The 25,784-nt window shown below is 41.0% G+C and overlaps 1 protein-coding gene across 14 annotated transcripts in view; it reads left to right on the top strand.

Annotated features, from left to right (window-relative positions):
* LOC118326832 (potassium voltage-gated channel subfamily KQT member 5-like) overlaps nucleotides 1-25,723 on the top strand; it is a 110,029-nt gene extending 84,306 nt beyond the window's left edge. Inside the window, exons 4-16 of one of the 14 annotated variants that reach the window (XM_035659943.1) lie at nucleotides 1,932-2,107; nucleotides 5,669-5,794; nucleotides 7,258-7,368; nucleotides 7,766-7,861; nucleotides 8,864-8,958; nucleotides 11,459-11,485; nucleotides 12,964-13,020; nucleotides 14,821-15,044; nucleotides 17,558-17,663; nucleotides 19,431-19,562; nucleotides 19,869-19,976; nucleotides 21,355-21,481; nucleotides 22,582-25,723. In XM_035659943.1, the coding sequence (XP_035515836.1) occupies nucleotides 1,932-2,107; nucleotides 5,669-5,794; nucleotides 7,258-7,368; nucleotides 7,766-7,861; nucleotides 8,864-8,958; nucleotides 11,459-11,485; nucleotides 12,964-13,020; nucleotides 14,821-15,044; nucleotides 17,558-17,663; nucleotides 19,431-19,562; nucleotides 19,869-19,976; nucleotides 21,355-21,481; nucleotides 22,582-24,495 (3,299 nt within the window). In that variant the 3' untranslated portion in view covers nucleotides 24,496-25,723. Of the gene's footprint in view, nucleotides 1-1,931; nucleotides 2,108-5,668; nucleotides 5,795-7,257; nucleotides 7,369-7,765; nucleotides 7,862-8,549; nucleotides 8,639-8,863; nucleotides 8,959-11,458; nucleotides 11,486-12,963; nucleotides 13,021-14,820; nucleotides 15,045-17,551; nucleotides 17,664-19,430; nucleotides 19,563-19,868; nucleotides 19,977-21,354; nucleotides 21,482-22,581 lie in introns of all 14 variants that reach the window. The other 13 variants (XM_035659940.1, XM_035659939.1, XM_035659954.1 and 10 more) reach the window with 13 other exon arrangements.
* Nucleotides 25,724-25,784: the final 61 nt, after the last annotated feature.

Genomic DNA, 25,784 nt, shown 5'->3' with positions numbered 1-25,784 from the left:
ATTGAGAGTTGGACAATATCGGATATCGGCAGAAAAGCCAATATCGAGCATCCCTAATTATAACCTTCATTTTTATAGCATTTGATGAATATATTTTTACTATATAACAAGGTTTCAGCAGACTAAGCAGAGGCAGTGTGCTGAGTGACAGAATAGGAGATGTGGATGAGTGGTAAAGTGCAGCTGCCACCTGCAACACTTTAACGCTGATCAATACTGATCAAAATGTTCTCCATAGTGTCCACACTGCTGTCAGTAGATTTTTGTATTTCTCTGTAACATTTTCAACAGAATTTTTGGGGGTCCAGAAGAAAAAATTACTGGATTTTCTTGATTGTACACACATTCATCTGTCTGTCATCCACTCATGATTGTCTCTCTGCACCTTCAAAGGGAGTGAATCCACTGCAGCACTGCGGGAGCCCTAGAGACTCTCCTCTCCTGGGTGTCATTAATGTATTTTTCACGTTGGCGCTGCTGCTGATGACTGTTCCTCTGCCTCACTGTGGGTCAACTGCCCTATGGTTTAGAACAGGAGCCATTAGCCACACCTTGGTCAGCATTTTCTCTCAGAAAACGGGTTCGGCAGAAGGACAGGAGCGAAAGGGATGCTTACATATGAGGGGAAGGCTCTTGCACACTGTGAACTAAATAACACTACCCAAGGGTAGAGTTTCACATAGCATGATCGGTTTGAGAGGAGCAAAGGGGGGGTGAGGAGAAAGAATGTTATATGTGGGCTTGTTACTTTAGTCGTCTGTGCTCTTTGTGGCTTTGATGTTATTCATTTGTTCATGGTGGTTTCGGTGTGAACTTCCTCTGAACAGAGGCTGATCTGTGCCTTTGTTTGTTGATGTTTGTGTATCTGTCTGTCATAATTTGCAGCGCACACAGTTTGCCTGCAACTCACATTGCTTATGGGAAAATGAAACGAGACATAAATCTGAAACCCGCAGACTGTTAGAATATCAGTGACATGCAGTGCAGAGATCTTCATCATTTCAGACACACTGTGTAAGAATATTCTTCATGGAGCAGTGCTTTAGCCAATTACTGCTTCCCCGCTGTCCTGGTTGTGTGTACAGCAGATCGATGAGGTAGCCAGGATACTGAACATATAGAGTATATAGGAAGAGCACATTGTACCTTATTGTACTGTTGATGCCTGTAGCAGATTATGTCAGCTGCAGTATGGAGCCTTTGTTCGGATAACCAGAGTCAGGGGAGAGAGTGAGGTGACATCAATGAGTTGCTGTTAATGCAACAACGTTACAAAGATATCAAGCCAGTTCTCGGATATTCTGACCTCCAGGCTCAGAGAAGTCTGCTTAAGATGTCCAGTTTCACATGAAGATCATTATTATCCAGATATACTTGCCTTTAGGTGGGATTTTTAATCTATCAGGGTGGACACATTTCTGCTCCTATTACAAATCATTTCTATTTCCTGTTGTTCTCATGTGTATGTGCTATCTATTTATATAGTTCTTGGCTGTAAGCATTGTTGTTTCCCAGTATTTGGGTAATACAAATGCAGCTTTTGCAGTCTTAAACAAATCACTATTTGCGTCCGTGCTCAACTATAATGAACTGACTTGAATTACATGAGTATAAATGAACAATGCAAGAAATATAATGAAAGTAAACATGAACACAAAGGTGAGAACACATTGCATGAAGTTCAGAATACAATTAAACCTTTTTCACAGCAGCCATTTTGACCTGAAATAGTAGGTTAAACAAAGGTGGCTGCTCACAATGGCTGCTTCCATTCAGTTAAATATATCAGGAAATGCATAAAAATGTATGAACGTGATGTCAGTTATGATGCCTATTTTGTTTCCAGGGTTTATAATAATGAATTATAGTTAGTGCAGATTTCTGCTTATCTCTTGGTGAGCTCTTGTGTGTGTTTCCTCTTTGCCCTCCAGACATCATAGTGCTGATAGCGTCAGTGGCGGTGGTGTCGGCCGGTAGCCAGGGCAACATCTTTGCCACCTCGGTCCTGCGGAGCCTGCGTTTCCTGCAGATCCTACGCATGGTGCGGATGGACCGAAGAGGAGGCACCTGGAAGCTTCTGGGCTCTGTGGTCTACGCACACAGCAAGGTGGGCTGCCACAGATGAATGGCCAATGCACACACACTAGCTAGCTACAGAACAACATCCCTGGGAAATGACAAAGTTTCTTGCTGATGCTTGCTTGTATGCATGAGCTTTTAGGGGTCTAAGAAAATATCAAAAAACATTTTATCGTGACATTTTGTTTTGAGTTTTGTGTTTAAACCCCCAACCACTAGATAGCAGTAATGTAAATTTAAACTGAGGAGTAAGATGTTGGTTGTGACGGGGACTGTGATAAATACAAATGCAATTATTTTTCTCTAAAACTAGATTTTTTTTAAACCCTGTAATGTGATACGTATTGTATCATATCAGCTCTAGTGAGGTTGTGACATCCAGTGTAGTAGTAGTACAGTATGGATTTATGCAGATTGATAGGTTGATCCTTACATGAGTTCTGAGATCAAATGTCAGTGATCAGTCAAGAAGCCCCAACTAGGGTTGCACAATTAATAAAAAAATCAAAATCGCAAGATGACCAAGTGCAATATACAAATTGCAGAAGAGCTGTAAACAGCATTTTAATGAAGTACTGTAGTGCTGCAGAGGTGCCCTGGTCTACAAATCTTGTTACCCAGATTTAAGGAAACATGTTTGTTTGGTACAGACCCCCCAAAACATTTTTTTTTTTAAATGTACATTTGTGATCCAAAAATGGTAATTCCCACATAATCGTGAATCATAACACAAAATCTGTCAAAATGATTGCATTTTGATGTTTTTACCATATTGTGCAGCCCTAGCCCCGACCTGCATTTTGTCAAATCACTGGCCTTTTTTGGTCATTGTACACAGAGCAACACAGGACAACGGCATGGGGGTATAAACTATAAACCGAGTCTTGTCTCAAAATCAAATCACACTGTTCATGTAAAAGGTAGCGCTTTGTGTTGAGGTGTTGATTCAACTCTATAGTCATTTTTTAAGTGGTAGTTAGGGGTGGTGTCGTAATAAGGTGTATTGTATAGTGAAGTGTTTGTAATATTCTGTCCGCCTAAAATATATAAAATGAACAACACATTATAAATCTTTCCATATAATGTATACTATACATTAGACAGGTCAGCAAGCTTTACTATCAAAATAGCCCAAAACATATTTGATCATTTCTCTCTGCAAATCAAGTGTACCACTAAGCCAGCAGCGCTGGTGGTAAAAGCAAACAAATTGGTCCATGTACTCGGACGAGTGTGTGGTAGGAGGAACTACTGTGAGTAATGGTTACACATTTTTTACAACTGGACAATATAAGAATTATTTTAGTCACTGGCTGAAAGTATTCATGTAGTGTTAAATTAGATTACATTTTTATTGCCAAATGTACAATACGATACAATTTACTATAGAAACGTAATGAAACAAATGATATGGTTCTAGAACTTGAAGACTGTGTTGGTGTTGAAATAGTCCAGCTTTTACTCTCTGACTTACTCTTTTCAGGCTTTTCTACCTCAGCTCACTCTCATCTCTCTGTGCTCCTCCTCGACCAACCCACACAGTTCCACCAACTTCTTTTTACAGCATGACCCCCATAGATGCAGAGGCCAGGACAGGTCATTGTTGCTGACGTAGCTCTTCTTTACTTGGAACCAAGCTGCACATTCAAGCTGAATAATCCACATCACATTTTAAATGAATGTCAAAGGTCTACGTACTGTATGAAGCAAGGATGTGTTTCCTAAGGTCTTTTCTGAAAGGGTTTTGGGGCCACTGTAGATGATTAATGAACATCTCTGGCCAGGCCAATTGTTTCTAGTGCATTATGGGTGAAAAATTACCACAAAAGAACAATTATGCAGCCTAAAGTAAAATTAAATGTCATCACACACAGCTGAATCGGCTTAAACAGTTGGTTCACCCAAATTACAAATACATACTTTCTCAGCTCTGGTGATATGTTGCCATGCAGATAGCCCAGGTCTTGAGATATCTGTCTCAGAAAGATTTGCCTCCTTTTCAATATAATGTTGATGAGCAGAATATCACCTGTGGTGCTACAAGAATACTGTCTACAGTTTGCAAAGGGACTATTTCTTACTGTTTTCATCTTGCAGTGGAAACTAATGGTCAACATCAGCTACAGTGGTAAGTGGTACTGATAGCAAAACAACAGAGCTGGGCACCAAAACCCAGCCTGTTCTATGTTTGTAAAGGTCTGATACTGAACTGGTACTGTCAAGTTTCAGACCTGAACCTGACTTGTCTACCTGTCATTGCACACTAGCTAAATCAGATACAAAGCATCTTTTCTCTTTGTAGGAGATAATTGTTTTTGTGCATCGTCTTTGACAAATAAACATAGTGAACTAATAAAACCAGCCTGAGGATATATTTTCTATTTTTTTTTCATCCATTACAGCACATTAGCTGGCCAGGCTAATGCACACATTGGGTACTCTCTGTATCCTTCAATCTTCCCACTGGGGATTGTGTTATCTACCTGAACACATGACACACATGACACAATCAGAGTGAGAAAGAGAGACATTTTTTTAATGAATCACATTTGAAAATAACCAAACCCACACATAGCTAAATGTCCTGGACCCAGGACAGAACTCTGTTCTGGATCTGGTTCACACTAATGATTTATGTTTTTAACGTTATGTGCTCCTGTGACAACACATTATGTAATAAAACGCCAAAATGTAATACACTTCACTTCATTATGTAATAACACCAACATCTGCCGCATTTTGTAATAAACAGCTGGAACCCAAAATGTAATACATTTCTTATTTCTCTTTTATTATATATTATGGTAGCTTTTACAAAATTTGTGATTTGCACTTTTTATAAACTTTTTTTATGAGCGTTTTTTGAAGCAGTTTTGATTGTCTTTTTGGGGAGCAGCAGTCGGCATTTGACATGAAGTCCCTGAGTTTGTATAAGAGAGATATTAATTCATTTTAATATTTGGGAAGTTGAATTTAGTTTGATTGTTAAAAATATAGTGTGTACAGATGAAGACATCTACTTTTGGCTTTTGGTTGGTTATATATAATGCACCATATTATTACATTTTCATCTTGTAATAAATAATTTATTACAAAACGCGGGGAAATCTATTTCATATTGCATTCATGCTGTTTATTATAAAATGCAGTGTTGAAGTGAAAATGTATTACATTTTGGCGCGTTATTACTTTAAGCATGATTCACTCCTGACATCATCTAGGTAGATAGTAGAATAGGTACAATATTCATCTACATCAGAATTGACTATTTGGCCTGCTGGAGCTAGCATTAATAATTAATTATGTATTAAGGTCTATGAAACACTCTCACCCTATTGTAAAAGCACAAGGGATAGTACCTGCGTGTTATAAAATAATTACCAGTGATTTAAGTGTACTTAGATTCAATAAAGGGTCATCAGTTTCCCTTGTATCACCTGATCATTCTATTACATAGAAAGTTTTGTCCCTAAAGTTCATATAAAAGCAGATTAAGGTTGATCAGCAGTGAGTGTTCATTATGCTAAAGTGGTTGTGCTTCTTTTCCCATGATTACACTCTGAAAGTCGGTTTTGACCTCTGCCTGCAGGAGCTGGTAACCGCCTGGTACATCGGCTTCTTGGTTCTCATCTTCTCTTCATTCCTCGTCTACCTTGTGGAGAACAAGTTCAACAAGGAGTTTGCTACCTATGCTGATGCTTTGTGGTGGGGAACGGTGAGTTTGGAGGAATATCTGTAGCTCTCCCTGCCAGGATTCAGAAAAAACTCACAATCAAAAACTATGACTTTAACAGATGTTTTAATTCCCACCAGTTCACCTCCAATATCTGTAGCTATCTGTAGGATTTCTTGGACTCTTAGGTTGACTTTTTTCACAGGTTTCTTGGGCAACAAGTGTTCTGCATTGGACGCTGGAAATCGTCTAATATTATCTGCTGTTCGGTTTGTCATTGCTTCCAAGCATTGACAGTTCCTCAATAAGCATTAGCCCTGCACGGCTCCATTAACCACCATTTTCATACTGGCTCAAGAAATCATAATAGTACCAAATGGCTTCAGCCACTTTTGTCATGCAAGGGAATCAGAGCCTGAATGAAAGACATTCAAAAGAGATTACTCTGCCAAAACAGAGCGATAGATAGATGATGTATTTATAGGTAGACAGGTAAAACAGATTGACAGACTGAATGCAAGCAGAGTATTTTAAGCAGTGATTCCAGTTCACAGCCAGGTCTATTTACTCCTGTCATTAAATAGTGAATACACTGCATTAAATGCTCCTTTTCATGCTTTTACTGAACACATGTGAATAGCTCTATTCAGTACCACCACTATGAATCATTATCACAATTAACTCTGTTTATTCTTTTATTAAAACACCATCCGCTGGCTCCTTCTTTCATCTGACTTTCATCAATTCATTTTAGTCAGTCAGGGATGTAATATTGTCAAAATGGCCTCTCATTGTGTCTTCACAGATCATCATTATAAACTTATGTATGTATTCATACATAAAGAACAACAAAAACACTGTGCTTTTTTTTTTACAGAGGCAAAATAAGCATTTCCATCAGTGAACCAAGGCCATATAGACCTGCTCCTGTAAAACCTCCACACAGGTCTAATCACTCAGATGTGATTACGCTGCCTGAAGGCATCATTTCAACTCAAGCATTATGCAAAAGAAAAAACAAAACACATTTAACTCAAACTAGTCAAAGGAAAATAAAGGCAGATACTGAAAATATTCGGTTAATTTAGAGCAGTCCTAAATCATCTGTGTTATTCAAAAAGAAAACTGCCTCGTTAAGTGCAGCCCACTTAGATACATGCTGTGTAACCAGCGAAGGATTTTCAGCCAAATGTGATACATGTGAATCTTAATGTTTTTTTTTTCTTTTCTTTTTGTTAAATAACAACAACAAATTAATCCAAATCACACATACACACCACAAAAATCATTCACCCTGATGGAGCCATGTGGGTCATTCCTTGATGTTGAGATTTTTAAATATGTCTATGGGAACTTTTAATCAGAGAAATGGTTTTGTGATATTTATGTGCTGAGGTTGATGTTATTTTTATTCTAGACAAAAAATTCTCTCGTCTGTATAAATTGCCAGAGCCTCAATAATGAGCATCCTTTAGGACCGGATGATAAGTGATTTGGTTTCACAGATCACCCTGACAACCATTGGCTATGGGGACAAGACACCAAAGACGTGGACAGGACGCATGCTGTCTGCAGGGTTTGCCCTCCTGGGCATCTCGTTCTTTGCATTGCCAGCAGTAAGTCTGTGTTCCTTTGTCCTTTAAATGTCAGAGAGTAGGCAGATTTTCCAGGGTTATTCTGACATATCACTTTACCACGCCTTACTTGTTTGTTTGTAATTTGATTTGATATGTTTTGTCTATTATTTAATTGCAAGCCTATGAGGTTTACCTGAGGGGACTATTTACTTTGATTTCATTGATTGAAATTCTAGCACTTTCCACAGAAGGGCTTTTGATGAGACTTGAAGTGACTAAACTGAATTTGTAGAATTCTTACTTTATTTAAAGGCCACCTGTGCATTTTTTTTGTCTTTGGTGGCTCTGTGGTGCAATGTTTTGATCAGCACAATGATGATATACTGTACTTTCCTATACATGCATCCAGTATTTATTCCTATTAATGTCATACCAGGGTATTCTGGGCTCAGGCTTTGCCCTGAAGGTCCAGGAGCAGCACAGACAGAAGCACTTTGAGAAAAGGAGAAACCCGGCCGCATACCTCATCCAGGTAAAGTATCCAGCCTGCTCTTTTTCTGGTTCTCTGACACACATGACACATGGAAAATAAAAACATAATTCTTATGATTTTGTCCTGTTATTCGAAACTATACACCACAGCGTATTAGTGAACTGACTGTCTGCATAATATAAAATGTGTTTAACAGCCCTAAATGATTTCATCATTCTCCAGTTTCTCTTTTTCCTCCGTGGATTCTACAAAACCCTACAACTGCCCAATCAATAGCATGTACCTTTACTCTGCCTAGCCCTGTACCCCTCATCCTCACTCTGCAGTAAACTCTCTAATCTCTGGAAAGTTTTTTTTTGCCCCTTCTAGATTCTATTGTGTTTAAGCACAGAAACACCAGTTTGGCAAAGCCATTCTTGCCATCCCCCTCTTGTCTGTTTCACACATTTCCTTCTTCTCCAGCCAGATCTTCACACATGCCTTTTTATTTCATCCTGAATATGAGTGCTGCTGACCTCACTTTGTCCTCCTCATATATTTCTCCATACGCTTCCCTCTCTTCCTCTGATCTCTCACCTACTTTCCTCCCACATGCCTCTCAATTTTCTTCCTCTTTGGCTTCCCCGAATCTTTCTCTGATTTTATAATCCCATCCCTCCCTTTCCTGACTTCCACCCCCTCTTGTGTCCTCCTCCTCTTCATCCTGTTCGTCCCCATGTTGTACCAGGCTGCGTGGCGTTATTACTCCACCGACAGCACCAGGCCCTACCTGGACGCCACGTGGCGGCACTATGAGAGCCTCCTGCCTTCCCACAGGCATGTATCCATGCCTGACCTCCGCCCAGCCAGACGTGTGACACACCTGTTTTTTGGTTTCACTAATCAGCTTTTTATTTGTTTTCTTTTCTACTCTCTTCTTCCTTCTTCTTCCTCCTCTTTCCTCTGCCTTGTTTTTGTTGTATTTATTTATTAAATTTTTTTTGGGGGGGGGCTCTTCTTTGTACTTTTTCTTCTTCCTGGTTTTGTATATTCTGCATGCAGTGTGTTTGGCGTAGTTATGCGGCTGATGAGAACTCGGTTTCCATTGCTACCTGGAAGCCTCACTTGAAGGCGTTGCATACCTGCAGCCCTACAAAGTAGGTACAACTATGGCAGCTGGTGTCTGTATTTGGTGTCTGTGCCACAATCTTCTTTTATACTTTATACTTGTTTAAATGTATCGGCTTTTCTCTCTTTATTGAAAATACAAATGCACTGATTTTATCATTTCTTGTGAGAAATTGGTTCACAGCCATCAAAAAGACTGATTTCCAGGCTCACTTAATCTCAGTTTGCTTGAATTAACAAAAATTGCTGACTTCTAAGACATCTTTAAACAACCCTTCATTTTTGCTGCTATTATATAGATGGACATTTTATCCCTGCACTGCATTCACACTGAGGCAGGCTCTCTGTGTTTGACCTAAGACAGTGTTGAGTGCTCAATGGTCCAGGGACTGATATCACTTTCAGGGGCTGAGGCAGCAATTTCACCCTGCTTTCATCCTTAGTGGCATATCTATTTATGACGGCAATTGTGGCCTCAATGAGCCAATCAAGCTTTTTGGAATTTGTAACACTTAAGTCTCCTTAAATTAGGGGGCTTTGTTATCAATCATACAAGAGAATACAGTATAGCTCATTATAGGCATGTTTCCCACTTCAAGTAGGCTATGTACACGCAGCAGGGGTTAGAAAACTCATTGCAATAGCAGCTTATGGATATTCCAATACAGCGGCTTCCAAGAAATGACACATGAAATCCCAGTGAGAAACAGCAGCAATAATATCACTAACCTAGACAACACTAACTTAGCTCTTCCAGCTAGTGAGAAATTAACTGTGTGTGTTCCAAACCATCAACGGACAGCGCAGGATAAAAGTAGAAAGGCCATCCTCACACAAGTAATGTAAGCATTAAAAAAGATTATGTTACATTAGCATATATGATGTTTGCCTAAACCAGACACAAGGTAACAAGGTAACACAAGGTAATATTATATGAGTAATGTCTGGATGTATTAACTTTTTCCATCTAAATATACCATACATTAAATGCGTGATGTGTTACCAGCTTCTGTTTAAAACTATCACCTCATTAATATCAATGGCTCTGACCAGATTGCTAGATGGTAGATGCTAGCTAAGTCTACACTCTCAGCTAAATGGGATGTTCCTTCTTGGGATATGGAACATTTTCCATCCATTTGTACAGTTTAAAAAACAACTTTTTTCCAAATCAAACACCTGCATGCGCTTGCATGTCACAATAATGTCAATCTGAAATCCATCTATGGAGCCTGGGAATATTGGGAAAATGTATAAAGTGTACAATTATACAGTTATAATAAACTTAATTTACAAAAAACACACTGCTTAAATTAATTAAGTAAACAGATATTCAGTTACTCAGTTCAACCTGGTCTCTTAAATTTGTGTAAAAAAACACCAACTTTAGACTTTCAAATTGCGTTCAGTACATATACCAAAGTCCAATTTTGCGTGCAGGTTATACGCAAGTCCTTCTTTTCAACTTCTGTGGATTTTGGATGTACAGGAAATGAAGAAGGTGAACTTTATCATGGTACCATGCGAAACGATCACAGTGTGGTTAGGTTTAGTCACCAAAACTACTTAGTTGGGTTTAGGAAAAGCTCATGCTGGAAGTTCAATACGGTATGTAAGTCAACCTATGTATGTACATTAAAATAGGTCAACCTTTACTTTTGGTTTCACATGGGACACGAATCACTGTCTCCTGGGTATAAGTCTTGTATTTGTGTGACCTATCCATCCGGCCCAACCTCCTCCATATATGGACTTCGACACTTTTTATATTAGTTATAGTTAGTTATTATTATAAAGAAGTCAATGGGAAGAATTGCTCTATCTCCTGCATGCAAAATTGAACTTGTGTACTTTGCACAATTTGAAAGTATAATGTTGGTTATTAATTTCGCCATTTGATATGGCTGGGCTGCTCAGTCATTATCTTCTCTTGTCGCAAGTGCTTCCTTAGTTTGCATTGACCTGCATGTTTGTAGTGAGCCTGCTATTTGTTAAATTTCTCCTGGAATGCTTATTATTGATGGATGTGTTGCTACCCTTGTGCAGCAGTTGCTGACAAAGCCTATAATGCAAAAATATTCCTATCATGCTGATTTAGAGGACCATGCAGGTTTTAGCCTTAACTACAAATCTTTGCCCACTATTTTTCAATTCCTAAAGGTCCAGGCATCCATTGATTTCCATCAATGTCTGTACAGTATTATAATCAATTACAACTCCTGTAATTGGAAGCAGGCAGACTCTTGAAGTTTGAGTTGTGCAATCCATTGTCATGAACATAAAGTCTGCATTTTGTCCATCTTAGATTATAATTGAACAGTTAAAGTGTAGATTGATTTAAAATAGATTTCGTTACCTCATAACAATAATGTAGCTGTAATGTAAAGTATTTGTGGTTTGTAGTAAATGGGCTAAAACATGCACAAGCACATGTATGGTCCTTTAAGCGCAGTGTTGACACTGAAATAAAAAGATACTTTCTAATATACTGTATCTTTTTTTCTTCCTTTCCTCATCTGTCAACTCTAGGAAGGAGCAGGGAGAGTCGACCACAAGGTTTGTGACGGCTGTTTCACTGAACTTTCACTGTCTTCCATTATGTTGTAGTTCCACAATTTAAGGGTAGGGCTGGGTATCAATCCTACGTATGTTTGCTCTTACTGCTCTTACTGGAGGTGTTCAAGGCTGTGAGTAAGGAAATGTAGACCTGCTAATGGCGAGTCTAGCTTAAAACACTGTTTTACCTTTCTGTTTGGTGCTATCGTCTGTCTATTCTTTTTTTATCTTTCTTGTTCTCCTCCACAAAACATGCATACATGCACATGCTGAGGCACTTAAATACAATCATTCACATACACACACATACACAGTCTAGTTTTTAACCACCATACTGCCTCAGATATCTATTATACTCTTATTAGAAATTATATTTTGTATCAGTCTGTTGCCAGTTTTCCTAATATCAGTGCTCCTGATGTTAGTCTTTCAGCTGATGCATTTTTAGAGTCATTAGGGGAGGACAGCATGCAGGGCAGTGAGGGCTGAGTGACGTAATATGTTGTGTTTGCAGTTATGAAACACTGAGTAAATGTTCTTTGTCTGCAAAGCACCACAACAACCTGAAGGCAGTTTTTCCTTTGAGCCTGGTGTCATATTTTAACTATAACCCATTTCAGTGGAAGCCAAAGAATGTGAAAAGTCAATGAAATAAATAACCAAATTAAGCAGATTGAAATTTTAGAGACTCAGTCTCGCCTGCACAGTGGCAACAGAATTCATCCCACACAGTCTTAAGTGTGTCTTAAGAACAAGGGAGGAGAGCTCCAGCCTCCACCTATGGGGTTTTTTTTCTTTGCAAACCCCCGACTCCCGATTTACATCTCCACTGCAGAACTGGAGAGGAGGCTGAAAGCCACAGTGGAGCTGCCTTACGTTATGTATTAGCTGGATTTATTCTTCAAAGCAATTCATCACAGAAGTGTAATGACAAAACACAGCTATACGACAAACAAAAAGGTCTGCATCTTAACCCACAAGCATCTGTCCAAAGGTTACTGGCCTCACACTGGTGACTCAGGCACTTGTTGCCACGGCCCAGCTAAATTCACATAGTCAAATGAGCGATATCGACGTGAAGTATGTGAGTCACCAAATTGCAGCCTTTTTCAAATGGTGCTGTAGATGTTCATTTTCCTCTACTAAGCTCAATTGCCTCTGTTCTGCTGCTTCCAAATGTCAGTGGTCGACAAATTGAAGTGCCAACAGACACCCTGCTATATTACGTTATACTTAGTCTTCATACATGCAGTCTTATGAAGGATCATTGCATTTACAGGTCAGGCATTCAGGTCAACGTAAAGCAACATAAAACAAGAAATTAGTAGCAAGAAGCACAAAGTAATATGGGTAAAAAAGGAAATAAGGAAGCTTTTTGTTTCCCCTCAAAAAACCTAAATCACGAGGTAAATATTTTCTCTCCTCTGTTTCTGCATCATGTAACACAACATGTGTCTATCTCCCCTTGATTTCTTTAGTAAAATTCATAGTAATAAACAGAAGCTACTGAGGAGGCGTACCACTCGGAAACATAGGTACACAGCGTTTCTGCTCCCCTGTTACATGACGTTTTTATTTGGGAATGCTGACTAATTCTTGGTGCATGGGTATCTGTAGGAGGCTGTGCAGCCACAGAGAGTGCAGAGCAATTAAATATTGCAGGGAGACATCAGTCGCCTTTACAGTGATACACTATCTGCCTTTGTTTGATCTTTGCCTGAGCAATGCGCTACTTCTGCCTGTTGTGATTTTGGTTTGAACTACATTTGCTCTCCAAATATTTATACCAGGTTTCATTCTCAGTAGCAGATCCTGTAAGATGATTAACATTTGTAAACTTTTTTCCTGACCATAGAGAGATGACTTTAGATTTTCCGTTTCCATCATTAATTTCTCTTTTCTTCAAGCAGCTCCAGGTGTTGTATCTGAACTACATATCACACTCCACTCCCAATATATCAGATACAAACTTAAACTCTATCCCTTGCGCTTGTGATGACATGTTGCTGTCACTCAAACACACATCATGTGCCTCCACAACACTACATAGGTCTAGTGATATTTTATATATTTTCTCGTCAACAAATCCAATGAAAAGACAAAAACCATGCAACGTACAGATCCTACTAAGTATTCCCATGTAGCCATAGAGCTCTATTGTCCGAAAACAGATCAATGAGCCGCTGTTGCACTGGGTGTTCCTTTATTAACAGGAACTACCACTGTAGTATATTTGCTCTTAATTCCATTGGCCCTGCTGAGTAAAGTCACTAGTGCACCAAATGTGTATTAATCCACTACCGAAAATAGTCTCTTACAAATGCACTATTTATGCCTAGTCCATAGTAATTTTCTTAAAACCTACAGTGCCCTTCATTTTCAGGAAATTACTGAGCCCTTTTAAAAAATAAAATCATATATGTGTGGCCTATTTTTTGAAGATTATCTTCTTCAGCAGGAACCAAAAAGCTGGTGCCACAGACAGAGTTGAGAGGTCAGAAAGTATTGATTTTTGGTTTTGGTCTTTTCATTAGATTAACTGACAATGAGAAAAATATAGATACAAGCCTTATTATTTGATGTAACGCAACACATGTTTAATCCAATATATGATACCACTTTTAAATGAGCCACGCCTGACGCTTGTGCACTGTCCCTGCATGCAGTCATTATACATAGCTGCATAAGCACAAATCAACCACTCCCTTACTTTCTCTACATCTCATTATCCCATTTCTTCACTTTGCGCAAGTAATCTTTGTCCTTCCATAACCTCACCCTTTCATGACCCATGGAACTCATGTTCAATAAATCCTACAGCTTTCAATGGTGATTTGTTGTAGGGTATGGTACGTAACATGTCATGCTATCAGCACAAATCATGTTATCAAGTATAATGACATTTAATTTAATATAACAATGTGCCCCTTTTAGCAACATGCTAACTAATCCGTCACATAGAAGGACAGCTGATGTACTATAGGGGGTAAAAACATGAAAACGTCAACACATCAAGGAACAAACGTGCAAACACAGTTGAGGCATCATACCTAACCCAAGCTTGCATTTAATGTAACGCACTTGCTTCAATGCTGCAATGCATGCTAGTCTTTCTCCATCTTGCCCTGCTAGTACTCCACCCTTATATTAGTGGATAAAGTTCTGAATGATGACTGCCACATAAGACCATGTAAAGGAATAGCATTTTGCCAAAAGTCTTGGGTAATTTATATAGTATCTGTCTGTCATTCCACCTCTTCACAACATCATTCCTTTCTTGTTCCTCACTCCAACTCCCCTCTGCACCTCTGTTCATCTCCCATTTCACTCCACAGTCAGAAATTGAGCTTCAAGGAGCGGGTGAGATTGGCGAGTCCCCGAGGTCAGAGCATCAAGAACAGGCAGACGTCGTCAATGAACGATCGGCGGTCTCCGGTGGCTGAGGCCGGGACAGAGGGCACCAGCCCTGCCAAGGTACAAAAGAGCTGGAGCTTCAACGACCGCACGCGCTTCAGACCCTCACTCCGCCTTAAGAGCCAGTCGCGCTCCACCACTGACGGTGAGTGACTCTGTGTTAGTGTTACACTTATCAAACAATTAAGGAGATTGAACCAAAATGCAGACTACGTAGAGGCAGAGCAGTGCAGAGGTTCAATAATTTCATCTTTTCCTGATTATAAGACAGGGACAAAGTTTATGGGATGGTGAGGCCAGCAGAGGCCAATACCAGAGAAGCAGTCACATATGGATAAAGATGGCACTAAGACAGGGGAACACGTAGACTAAATACACTATTGATGGAAAAAGACAAAGACGAGAAGTCAGACACAAGACAGGGGAAAACTACTTAGTTGGGTTTAGGAAAAGATCATGCTGGAAGTTCAATACGGTATGTAAGTCAACCTATGTACGTACATTAAAATAGGTCAACCTTTACTTTTGGTTTCACATGGGACACGAGGAAGGACTCTTTCAACATAAAACCAGAAATAACTAAACTAAAACCCCAAAACCATGACACTTAGAGGTACTAAACACATGCCTGTCTGTGATATATGCTACAGTAACAGCATAAAGACTGGAAACAGCTACAGTAGCTGCATCAGCACCTCTAAAGCTCACTAATTCACACCATACATCTTTAAAAAAAAGTGTAAAATCTAAACATGATTTTATGGGGGGGTTATGTGCTGGACTATTTCCACGGTGAGTCTGCCAGGCAATTAAATAGTGAGCTACAGCGGTGCTATTTTTTACCTTCGGACAGAAGGTAAAAAATGCTGCTGTTTCCCCATGATTCCAGTCCTGAGCTAACTGTTTTCTGGCTGTAACTTCGTATTTAACGAACTCTCTGCAAAAAAGTGAAGAATAATTTTGAACTAATCCTCTAGATAAGACTGAATCCCCCAGTTTCACTACATGTATTTAATTGAGGTGTATGGGCGACCAACCAAGCCACCACAACTGGTTTTCCCACTAATTCAGACAGCTGAGTGGAGGAATGCTAATGGTTGTTTGCACTTCCTTCCTTTGGCCTAGCAGTGCCGGCCTGGCAAGCCCTCCTGGGTAAGGTCCAGTTGGTGTTTGTGGGTGGACTGATGGATTGATGGACGGTGGGGGTGGTGAGCTCCAGCAGCCATATGGGGTGTCAGAGCCAGCCAGCTGGCTGAGCCCTGCTGGTGGAGAGGAATCAATAACCAAGCTAGCCAAAACCAAACTGGTTTGCGGGTTAGCCATGCTCCGTCTGATCATTCACTGTCACTGACATGTTGGCTAGCTCAGATGTTAGAGGATGGGGAACATTTCCCTTTCATTATGACTTAATTTGAACTGAAATAAGAAGTTATTTTAGAATCTATGTTTTTTTTTTTATCCTGGTCACTCTCTATCTTGTTAAATACTCAGTGTATCAAACACATACATTCAGCATATGCAGATCCTACATGACCTATTAAGCGATGCTTAATACAACAGAAGAAGTAGCTTGACTCTGCAGCCCAGATCTTGTACTGTAACCCTGTATTCAGCTCCTCAGGGTGCTGTAACTCAGAAATCCCATAAACAGAGCTGCATTGCATTGTTAGCTATATATCTGCAGGCACACCAGAGACCTGTTCTTTACTACTAGTCTGCTGCTCCAGACAACAGTCAAAACACTCTTTCTCTCTCTATCTATCAGAATAATCTATGTGTCTGTGTCATTCTCTCTCAGTTCAGTTCATTTGATGCCAGTTAAATTCAATGTGTGTCTGCAGGCACTATTCAGTAATCTTTGATAAAGATCCATTTAAACCCAAAACTTGGCTTTCTTTTTTTACTTGAAAAAAATTATGAATAACCCAGTTAATGCAACTAGATGTCGAGGGTGTAGATTCATTCCAACTCAAACCTTCTGTGTATTTTTCAGGTTGTTCCACCACCCCCAGCTAAGCAAAAAAAAAGATTCTATACAAACAATACAGCTTTTGATTTTGATTTTTGATCACAAAACATCACATTGTTTGGCAATAATTAGTTGCAAAATGCTGCTAAGGTTGTAATTTGCAAGTGAAACAGTGATTGGGAGAATAAAAATGTTCTACAGCCATGCAGTGAGGACTGATTATAAAATCAGATGCTTTTTTGGAGGTGGGCGGGACAAATCTGATCATTGACTGAATGTAAACTGAAGTGGGACTAATGCAACACATGTGAATGCATTGTCAGAGTGTGTGTTTTTTTTGTATTCATGTAAAATATTGTTAAGATAAGATAAGACAGACTTTATTGATCCCACACTGGGGAAATTTTCTCACTACAGCAGCTCCACATAGAACACAATAGTTAAGAAAATACACATTAGAGTTATATGTACAGTATATATAGCTTTTTATATACAGATGTGAGTGATAAGAAACATTGCACAAGTCACAGCAAGAGAAAGTGGCATGGATAAAAATATGTACAGCAGTACAGATTAGAGGAAATATAGGCTATAAATAGAGCTATGAATATACAGTAGCAGTCTAATATTAATAATGTGCGTGTAAGAAATGATATACATTTGACATGATATACTCTGTGAAGCAGCAGACTCCAACATGGCAGCGGAGGATGGCTTTGACGACAAGGGCTGTCACTGCGAGATCTCGGTGGAGGACTTGCTGCCCTCAGTCAAGTCTGTCATTAGAGCTGTCAGGTGAGGCACAGGAAATGAGACTTCCTCCTTCAACCCAACTAATGCTGTTTTTCTCTTTTGTCAAGGTTGCATGCAAACAAAGCTTGATTGCAACCCCTGCCTTCTAACAGCTCTCCTGATTGAACGTGCTCAGGGGATTAAAGTGACCGGAAGATTTTTTCTTTTTCGGATATTTTTAGATCATCTTTGCTTCATGTGATTGTTAAGAGACAGGAAACATGGTTAGGGCGAGTATTAGCACTGCAAAGCTATGTAAAGTGATCCTATCACAAGGACGGGTTGGGTCTTAGAGATGATGTGTCCTAAAAGAAACAATCAACTATCTTTCTTGGCTCTGATTGGTCGTTTTCGTTCAGGCCCGGTGGATTCTTTAGTTATTTTTCATCAAAATTACCTACTGCAGCTTTAAATACATTTAAACTATAGTTCAGCTGTTAAATTTGTTTTAAGATCAAATCTTAACAAAAGATTAGATGTAAGATTGTAAATGGCTGTAAGCTTTATATTGCAAGATTAAGTTTGACTCTCATTTATTATTAATATGACTCAACCAACATTTGTTGTAAACAAAACTTTACAACAAATGTGTATTTCTCTATGGCAGAACTGAACAACTCAAGTTATGTTTCAACATTTTGCTGTTCTTCTATGAACAGAAAAAACGAGAAGTTAGTGGGTGCTTGACTCCTAAGATCACCTGAATTCATACTCTACATTTTCAAAAACTGCATACAACCAACCAACACCATTTTGGTGTCAATTCAATGTAGTGACAAACATATATATAATATTATTCATGGATCAAACAAGTCATAGATTTTTTAATGAAGGTTAACAGGGCTGAATTATGGGAATAATATGTATGTTGGAGCATAAGGTGTAAAACTTCATATAAAGTTCATATGAAGATATTCTGGGTTAAACGGTGAGTTCACCCAAATATATTTTCTCACTTACAAAGGAGAACTTTGTTCATTTACTCAAGTAAAAGTAACAACGCCATGATGGAAATAATTAATTCCAATAAATAATTCCACCTCTGCACTTATCTCAGGTGCTATCAAGCCTTGGGGTTTATTTCTTCAATAAAAAGCAATGATGACGATATGTTGCTGTTGCATTTTTTTATGCGATTTGTTAATATGCTTAGCACACAAACCTTAAAGGGCTAGTGTGTAGGATTTAGTGGCATCTAGCAGTGAAATTACAGAGTGCAAAAGACTGATTACCACTCGCCTTCCAAGAGTGTAGGATAAACTACTGTGGCCGCAAAACTTGCAAATAACATGAAAGGACCTATCTAGAAGCAGTGTTTGTTTGTCCATTCTGGGCTAATGTAGAAACAGCGGTTCAACATGGATATCCAAAGATAAAAAGAAGAGGACTCTGTAGATAAAAAAACCTGCTAATTCTAAGGAAATGTCTGTCCTTGCTGACCCGTTCTCCTCTCCACTCAGAAACAGCTAAAATAAGCAGCCCCAACCTCACTGGATGTTTTTTTAAGTTCCAATGAAATGATTGCTCAGGTGTTCTGAGGTGTTTGCATTAGAGTAAAGGAACAGGTAGTTGGCATGCAGTTAAACATTTTGAGCACTTTTAAAAAGAAGAAAAATAAAGATACGGTTTGGTGTGTTTTTGTTTTGTTTGCCACATCAGTCTGTGAAATATCTCAGCTTAAGGAGTCACTGCAGGGTTGTGTGTACTGACTGTATAAGAGCTCCCCCTTGTGGCTGATTTATGAACCTCTCTCTGCTGCTCTCTGTGCAGGATAATGAAGTTCCATGTTGCCAAGAAGAAGTTTAAGGAGACGCTGCGTCCTTATGATGTCAAAGATGTGATTGAACAGTACTCTGCCGGTCACTTGGACATGCTGTGTCGCATCAAGAGTCTGCAGACCAGGTAGGCATGACAACAGACTGCACGACAGCAGCAGCTGACAGGATTCATTCCACTAGTCTAACCAGAGCAGTTTGACCACTGTAGCTGATTCATCTGTATCTCGGTGTGTATGTGTGAATGCATGTATGCGTGCACCTGCACTCATACCTTGTACATGCATGGGTTTATTCTTGTGTTACGCGGATGTTTGTGTATGTGTTTGTTCTTTGCATTTTGTGATTTTTGTATGTATGTGTATGCGCATGTGTACCCGTGTGTGTGTGTGTGTGTGTGTGTGTGTGTGTGTTTCCTTTGCTTCCCTCACAGGTTGGACATGATAGTAGGCCCACAGACCCTGAGCAGCCGAGCCAAGACCTTTTCCTCCCCCTCACTGCCTGTCTATTACAGCCAGGGCAGAAAGAACTCCACCCAGGGGTCAGAATGCCTGGATATGAAGTCAATTCCAAATTACTAACAAAACAATATATTGACTTTGGTTTTAGCATTCACTCTGTTTTTATCTGATATAAAGTTTTGGTGAATTCAGGGATGTTTGTGTGAATTCACAACCTGATACTAACACATAGAAACATCCTCTGTAACACACACTCGTCCACACAAAATAAATTCTCTAACAGCGGTGTACCTGCCGTTGCTGCTGTAATACTGACCCCTACTGTTGACTCAGACTGCTGCATGCACTACATCCTGTATCTTATACTCGGAGTGCCGATCAGATTTGGAAAAAAATTAAATAAATAAATAAGTAATGTCAACCAATTATTTTTTGGTTTCCAACCACATCTCAAGGGCCTCATTAACAGATTGCTTGCTCAGTTGTCATGGTGATGACATCACAGGACTGAAGTGATGTTGGGATAGATTGTAACCCGTAGCTTCTCCATGACAACTGCACAAGCTCCATCTACTTAGTAAGACTTACAGTGTGAGATGCAGATGAAAGGATGGAAAAAGATATCAATGGACCTTGAGTTAAGATTTCTGCTGTTTTTAAGGTCAAGAACAAACGTTGGCACTCTGGCGCTATATCAGCATTTGTTTTGATCTCTCTGATGGATTAATTGATAAAGAGCGATGAGGAGACTAACTTTCCTCAAATGAATACATGTAACAAACACGCTAATAAAAGTGGTAATTATGAGGGAAAAATACATGAAACAAACATAAAAGCCATATTTCCATCCATGTTTGTGCTGTACTGTACTTTACCCAACAGCTAATATTTGCATAACCATAGTGAATGGAAACACAGTCACTTGCATTTTCTTTTGCTGATTTTCTGAAAATTTTCGCTACATTTAAAGGGAAACCTGGCTAGTGTTAGCTAATCACAAAATTTCGAAATTAGTTAATTAGTTAAAACACTTTCTGTGATGTTGTATTTGTCTGGTATGAGCACATTAAGTGGCAAGACAAACTCAAATATAAAAACAAACATGCAGGGAAAGACACTTTTAGAAGCGAGTGTGGTTTTGTGTTGGAGGATCGTGTCAAAGTTTTAATCATTTATTTCTCCAAAATGTCTGTGCATGACAATAATCGCATGACGCTGCCTTGGCTTATCCCTGCCCTCTGTTGAAGTTAACCCTGTTCATTTACCAAGACTTTATTAACCAGATTCTTCAACCTCTCATTTGCCTGTATTTGTTGGAGAAAATGTGCTTATGGTAATCTATTATTCTGTTGCAGTTTCCTTCCTTTCTGTGGGCTGCCTCCTGGATTTCTACTTAGTCACTGTATTTCTCCCAATCATTAATGTGTTTGCATGTGCTTGTGTGTGTGTGTGTTCCAGAGTGGACCAGATCCTCGGTAAAGGCCAGATCCCTCTGGATAAGAAAATTCGAGAGAAGCTGCTGTCTGATGGAGATATTTTAGAGGACATGAGCATGCTGGGTCGCGTCTGTAAGGTGGAGCGACAGGTCTGTGTTCTGCTTCTTGTTTTATCTCTAATAGTATATTGAACAATCTGTCATAGCTATTTCCTTTTCTGAGAGAGCAATTTTGTCTAATCATCGAAACTTTTCCGCACATTTTATATATTGTACTTTTCACTTTCTCCTTTTATTTCTTTGCAAAAAACGCATTACAACATACATGGCAATGTTTTAGAAAAGCTCTAAAGTTAAGGCCACAACAATCCTAAAAAAAAGCCTGCGAAATCCTGGAGGAACTGATAATAGAGATAAATAAGCCAATTAATTACACTAGTGGCCTACAAAATGTAGAGTTTAGTAATATATCACCATGCTAAAAACCATAATATATCCTTTATGTGATAAGCAGGAAATGTAATTTGACTGGAATTATTTTGTACTTACTGGCTTCCAAGAGTTAGATCAGGATATGCTTAGCTTAGCTTAGCATAAAGAGTGGAAGCAGGGGGAAACAATTAGCCTGGTTGTGTTACAAGTTCCAAAATATGCCTAGCACCTTATTATGGACCAATCATTTAATGTCTATAATTTAATTATCCCGATAATTCATAATAATATAAATTTCCAATTATGGCTGATAATTATTGTGCATTCCTAATAACGTACAGTATGTTAAATTAGTAAGCTCTAGTTGTGTTGGTAGGTGTTATTTTTAACTTAAGTTAGAGTCAGGCTAACTGTTTCCCCCTGCTTCCAGTCTTTCTGCTAAGCTAGGCTAATCGCCTACCGCCTACAGCTGCATACCTACGCACACAGACCTGAGTTTGATATAGTTTTTCTCACCTCACAAAAAAAGCAAATATATTATTTACCCATATTATTTATTATGTCTGACAATTTCTGTAATGAAACCAACAATCCAACATTCACACCCACTTTTCATTTATTACACAACTATTTGTGGAACTTTGATATTGTGTCTGCCCACCCCTTATGCTGCCAGAATAATTTAGATTTTATATAGATGTAATAACTGCATACAAAACTTCTGCACAGTGGTTATAAAATATCTTCCTCCCCCACTATTTTCTTGTCTTGTTTTGTAATTACGCTCCTCACTCCGTCCTCCCTTTCTGTCCTTACAGGTCCAGTCGATTGAGTCAAAGCTCGACTCCCTGCTCGACATTTATCGTCAGGTTTTGCGCAAAGGCTCGTCTTCAGCCCTCACACTCTCCTCTCTGCCCCTGTTCGAGCTGGAGCAGACCTCAGACTACCACTCCTCTGTCTTCAGCAAGGACCTGTCCTGCTCCACCCAGGTCAGCAGCGGAGCGCCTCCCCCTGGCGGTTGCGCCACACGCTCCTCCACCAACTCCCACCTCTCCCAGGGAGGACTCCACCTCATCCTGGCGCCACCCAACGAGCTCAACCTCAATCTCAATGCCTCATCTTCCACACCTCCCTCCGGCCTTGCATCCTCCTCTTTCAGCCCGTCGCCGCTGCCTCATCACCATCATCACCACCACCACCACCATCATCACCGCCACCAACATTCCTCCTCACTGGATCCTCCTGCTCCTCCTCCTCCTCCTCCAGCTCCCTCCAGCCAGTCCAGACCTGAAGACGAGCCCCAGACCGTCCCTCAGCTCACTTCCCAGCAGGCTCCCCACCGACCCCAGTCTCTTCCTGAACCTCGATCTCCTCCTCAGCCCCGCCACCAACCCCAACCCCGGTCCCAGCAGCATCCCCAGTCTCCCAGTCAGTCCCAACCCCATCCCCGGTCCCAGCAGCATTCCCAGTCTTCCAGTCAGTCCCAACCCCAACCCCGGTCCCAGCAGCATTCCCAGTCTCCCAGTCAGTCCCAACCCCATCCCCGGTCCCAGCAGCATCCCCAGTCTCCCAGCCAGTCCCAACCCCGGTACCCTGCACCCCAACCCTCCCCTACCAGGCACGTCTCACCCCCGCCCCGGCCCCTTCAACAACCCCCACCCCAAACCCACAGTCAGTCCCAGCCCTCCTCCCAAAAAACCCAGTCACAGCCAGCCCAGCACCGGACCCAGCTTCAGACTCAGTCCACATCCATCCTGCACATTCATCCACACCCACATCCGCAAACCCAGTCCCCCACAGCACACCAACCTCAATCCCAGACCAGACACCTGTCTCAACCCCAAACCCACCTCAAACAACAATCTCAGACCCGGCAGTCACTGCAGCCTCAACTCCAACCCCAAACCAGGACCCCAACCCAACTTCAGCCTCAATCCCAGTCCAGAATCACGGCCCAACCTCAGCCTCAACTGCAGCCCAGAACCCCAGCTCAAATGCAGCCTCAAACCCAGTCCAGAACCCCTTCCCAAATTCAAACTCAGTCCAGGACCTCAGCCCAAACGCAGCCACAACCCCAGTCAAGAACCCCGGCCCAGCCTCAGCCTCACCTACAACCCAGACATCAAGCGCAGCCCCAACAGCAGACGAGGCACACATCGCAACACCAGTCTCAATACAGACCACAACCCAGACAATCTCTCTCCCAACCTAGGCCACCCCAGCCCCAGTCCCAAGCACAACCCCACTTTCAGCGAATTCAAACACAGCTGCGCACCCAATCCCAGCCCCACCCTCAGCCCGCCAGGCCCCACCTGCAGCACCTTTCATCCCACCGACCACCTCCCAGTCTGTCTAGGACCAACCTGGTCCCTGCTCAGCAGAACCAGAGCGAACAGCCCCAAGACCTTAGCACCACGCGGCCTGGCCGGGGGAGCCTGCTGCTGAGCCGAGAGGTCGGCGTGGAGGGTGTCAGGGCGGAGGGGAGGGCGGAGCCAATCACAGAGTCAGGAGGGTCAAACAGCACCTCGAGGCCTCCTGGATCTCCAGGAGTAGCCGGGTCCGGGGTCGGCCTGGTCCCCGGGGCAGACGGTAGGGCTAGGCTCCGGGCAGAGCCAGAGGCAGCAGGTGAGGGTAGGGAACTCAGAGACATCGTCCCCCAGTCCGCCGTCCCCTGCCCCAGCCGAGAGGAGACTGTAGAGTCACGGACTGTCGTCAGTGAACGAGTCAGCTGATTGGTCGGGCTGACGAACAGCTGATTGGTCGGTAGACTGACGGACTGAGTCAGCACCAAGTGGAGGAGGACTGAGACTGGGCTGTGAAGAATAGCGTCACACAGAGCTGGCTCCGTCTGGAGACTCTGTAAAGTTCTGGATTTGAGAACCAACTGGGCGCTGATGGACAGCTGGAGGACGGATAGAGTCTTTTTCTAGGAAAAACAAACAAAAAGGAAAAACCGATAAACAAGTGTGTGTGTATATATAATCAAAAGGCAGCTGTTGTGTCCCGCTAGTCTCCGTGGGGAGGGGGGGAGTAGTTTGGAACTAAACGCTTAACAACACATTACTCTGAACGAAACGTTGCTTCCGGAATATAACCTCTTTTTTTTTATTTGGTATTTTGATAGTTTGTTTTTGTCTCCGTTATACAGCTTTAAACTCTGATATTATTGACTGACAGTCCCTTACTCATCGTTGTGCTGCTGACTTACAGTCTCTTATTTAAAGTCCTGCTCTCTCTAAAACTCCTCGTTGACTGACAGTCCCTTACTGAAACTAGCCCTCGACTGAAAGCACTCAGAGGTGATGTGGCGGTTTGCACCTTTAACTGGTTTCTTAGAAATCTCACCGTTTTATTTCCTCCCCATTTATCTTTAAAGCAACATTATGTAAAAGTTGGTATTTGTTACTTTGCTAACAGCCAAACATCAACAAGGTGAATAATTCAAACTAACATTACTGACTAGTCCAACAGCAAGATGACCAGCTCGCCATCTGTCTGCAGACCAAGCTCTCTTTATCCAACTACTAACAGACAGAACCACATTTACTCTCTCCTTTTCTCTTCTGAGCTTCCTGAGCCTCTGACATTAGCTCTGTTCATAGAAGCTGCTGAGCCTGGTTACATTGCCCGCTCATTCTGCTCTGGTTCGGCACTACACCGGCTCCGCTCTCTGTCAGCATTCCCTGAAAACTTCCTCCTCCAGGTGGTCCAAAGCTCCTGTGCTACCAGTGTGAACACCAACAATCCCCCAGTGCTTCAAGCAGCAGTATGGCTAAGCTAACAGCAGCTACATTTAGCAGCAGTGAAGGTCTTTGCACATCAAGTCAAAATTTTTCGTATTTGATTTTTAAATCCGTCATCCGATTAAAATCATCATCATAGAAACCTTGCATACTGAAATTCACAATATGAGATGGAGTAGTCACTTAGGGCGTTTTCACACCTAAAAGTCCGGACCAAGGTCCGGACCAACGTTCGTGTTTAATTACATTGTATACATTTGATCCCGTTATTTTCGGTT

The sequence above is a fragment of the Morone saxatilis genome, unplaced genomic scaffold (genome assembly GCF_004916995.1).
Source record: "Morone saxatilis isolate NCDOM2014 unplaced genomic scaffold, NCSU_SB_2.0 Contig17, whole genome shotgun sequence".
Classification (NCBI taxonomy): Eukaryota; Metazoa; Chordata; class Actinopteri; family Moronidae; genus Morone; species Morone saxatilis.
This window is presented reverse-complemented; position numbering and strand designations above follow the sequence as displayed.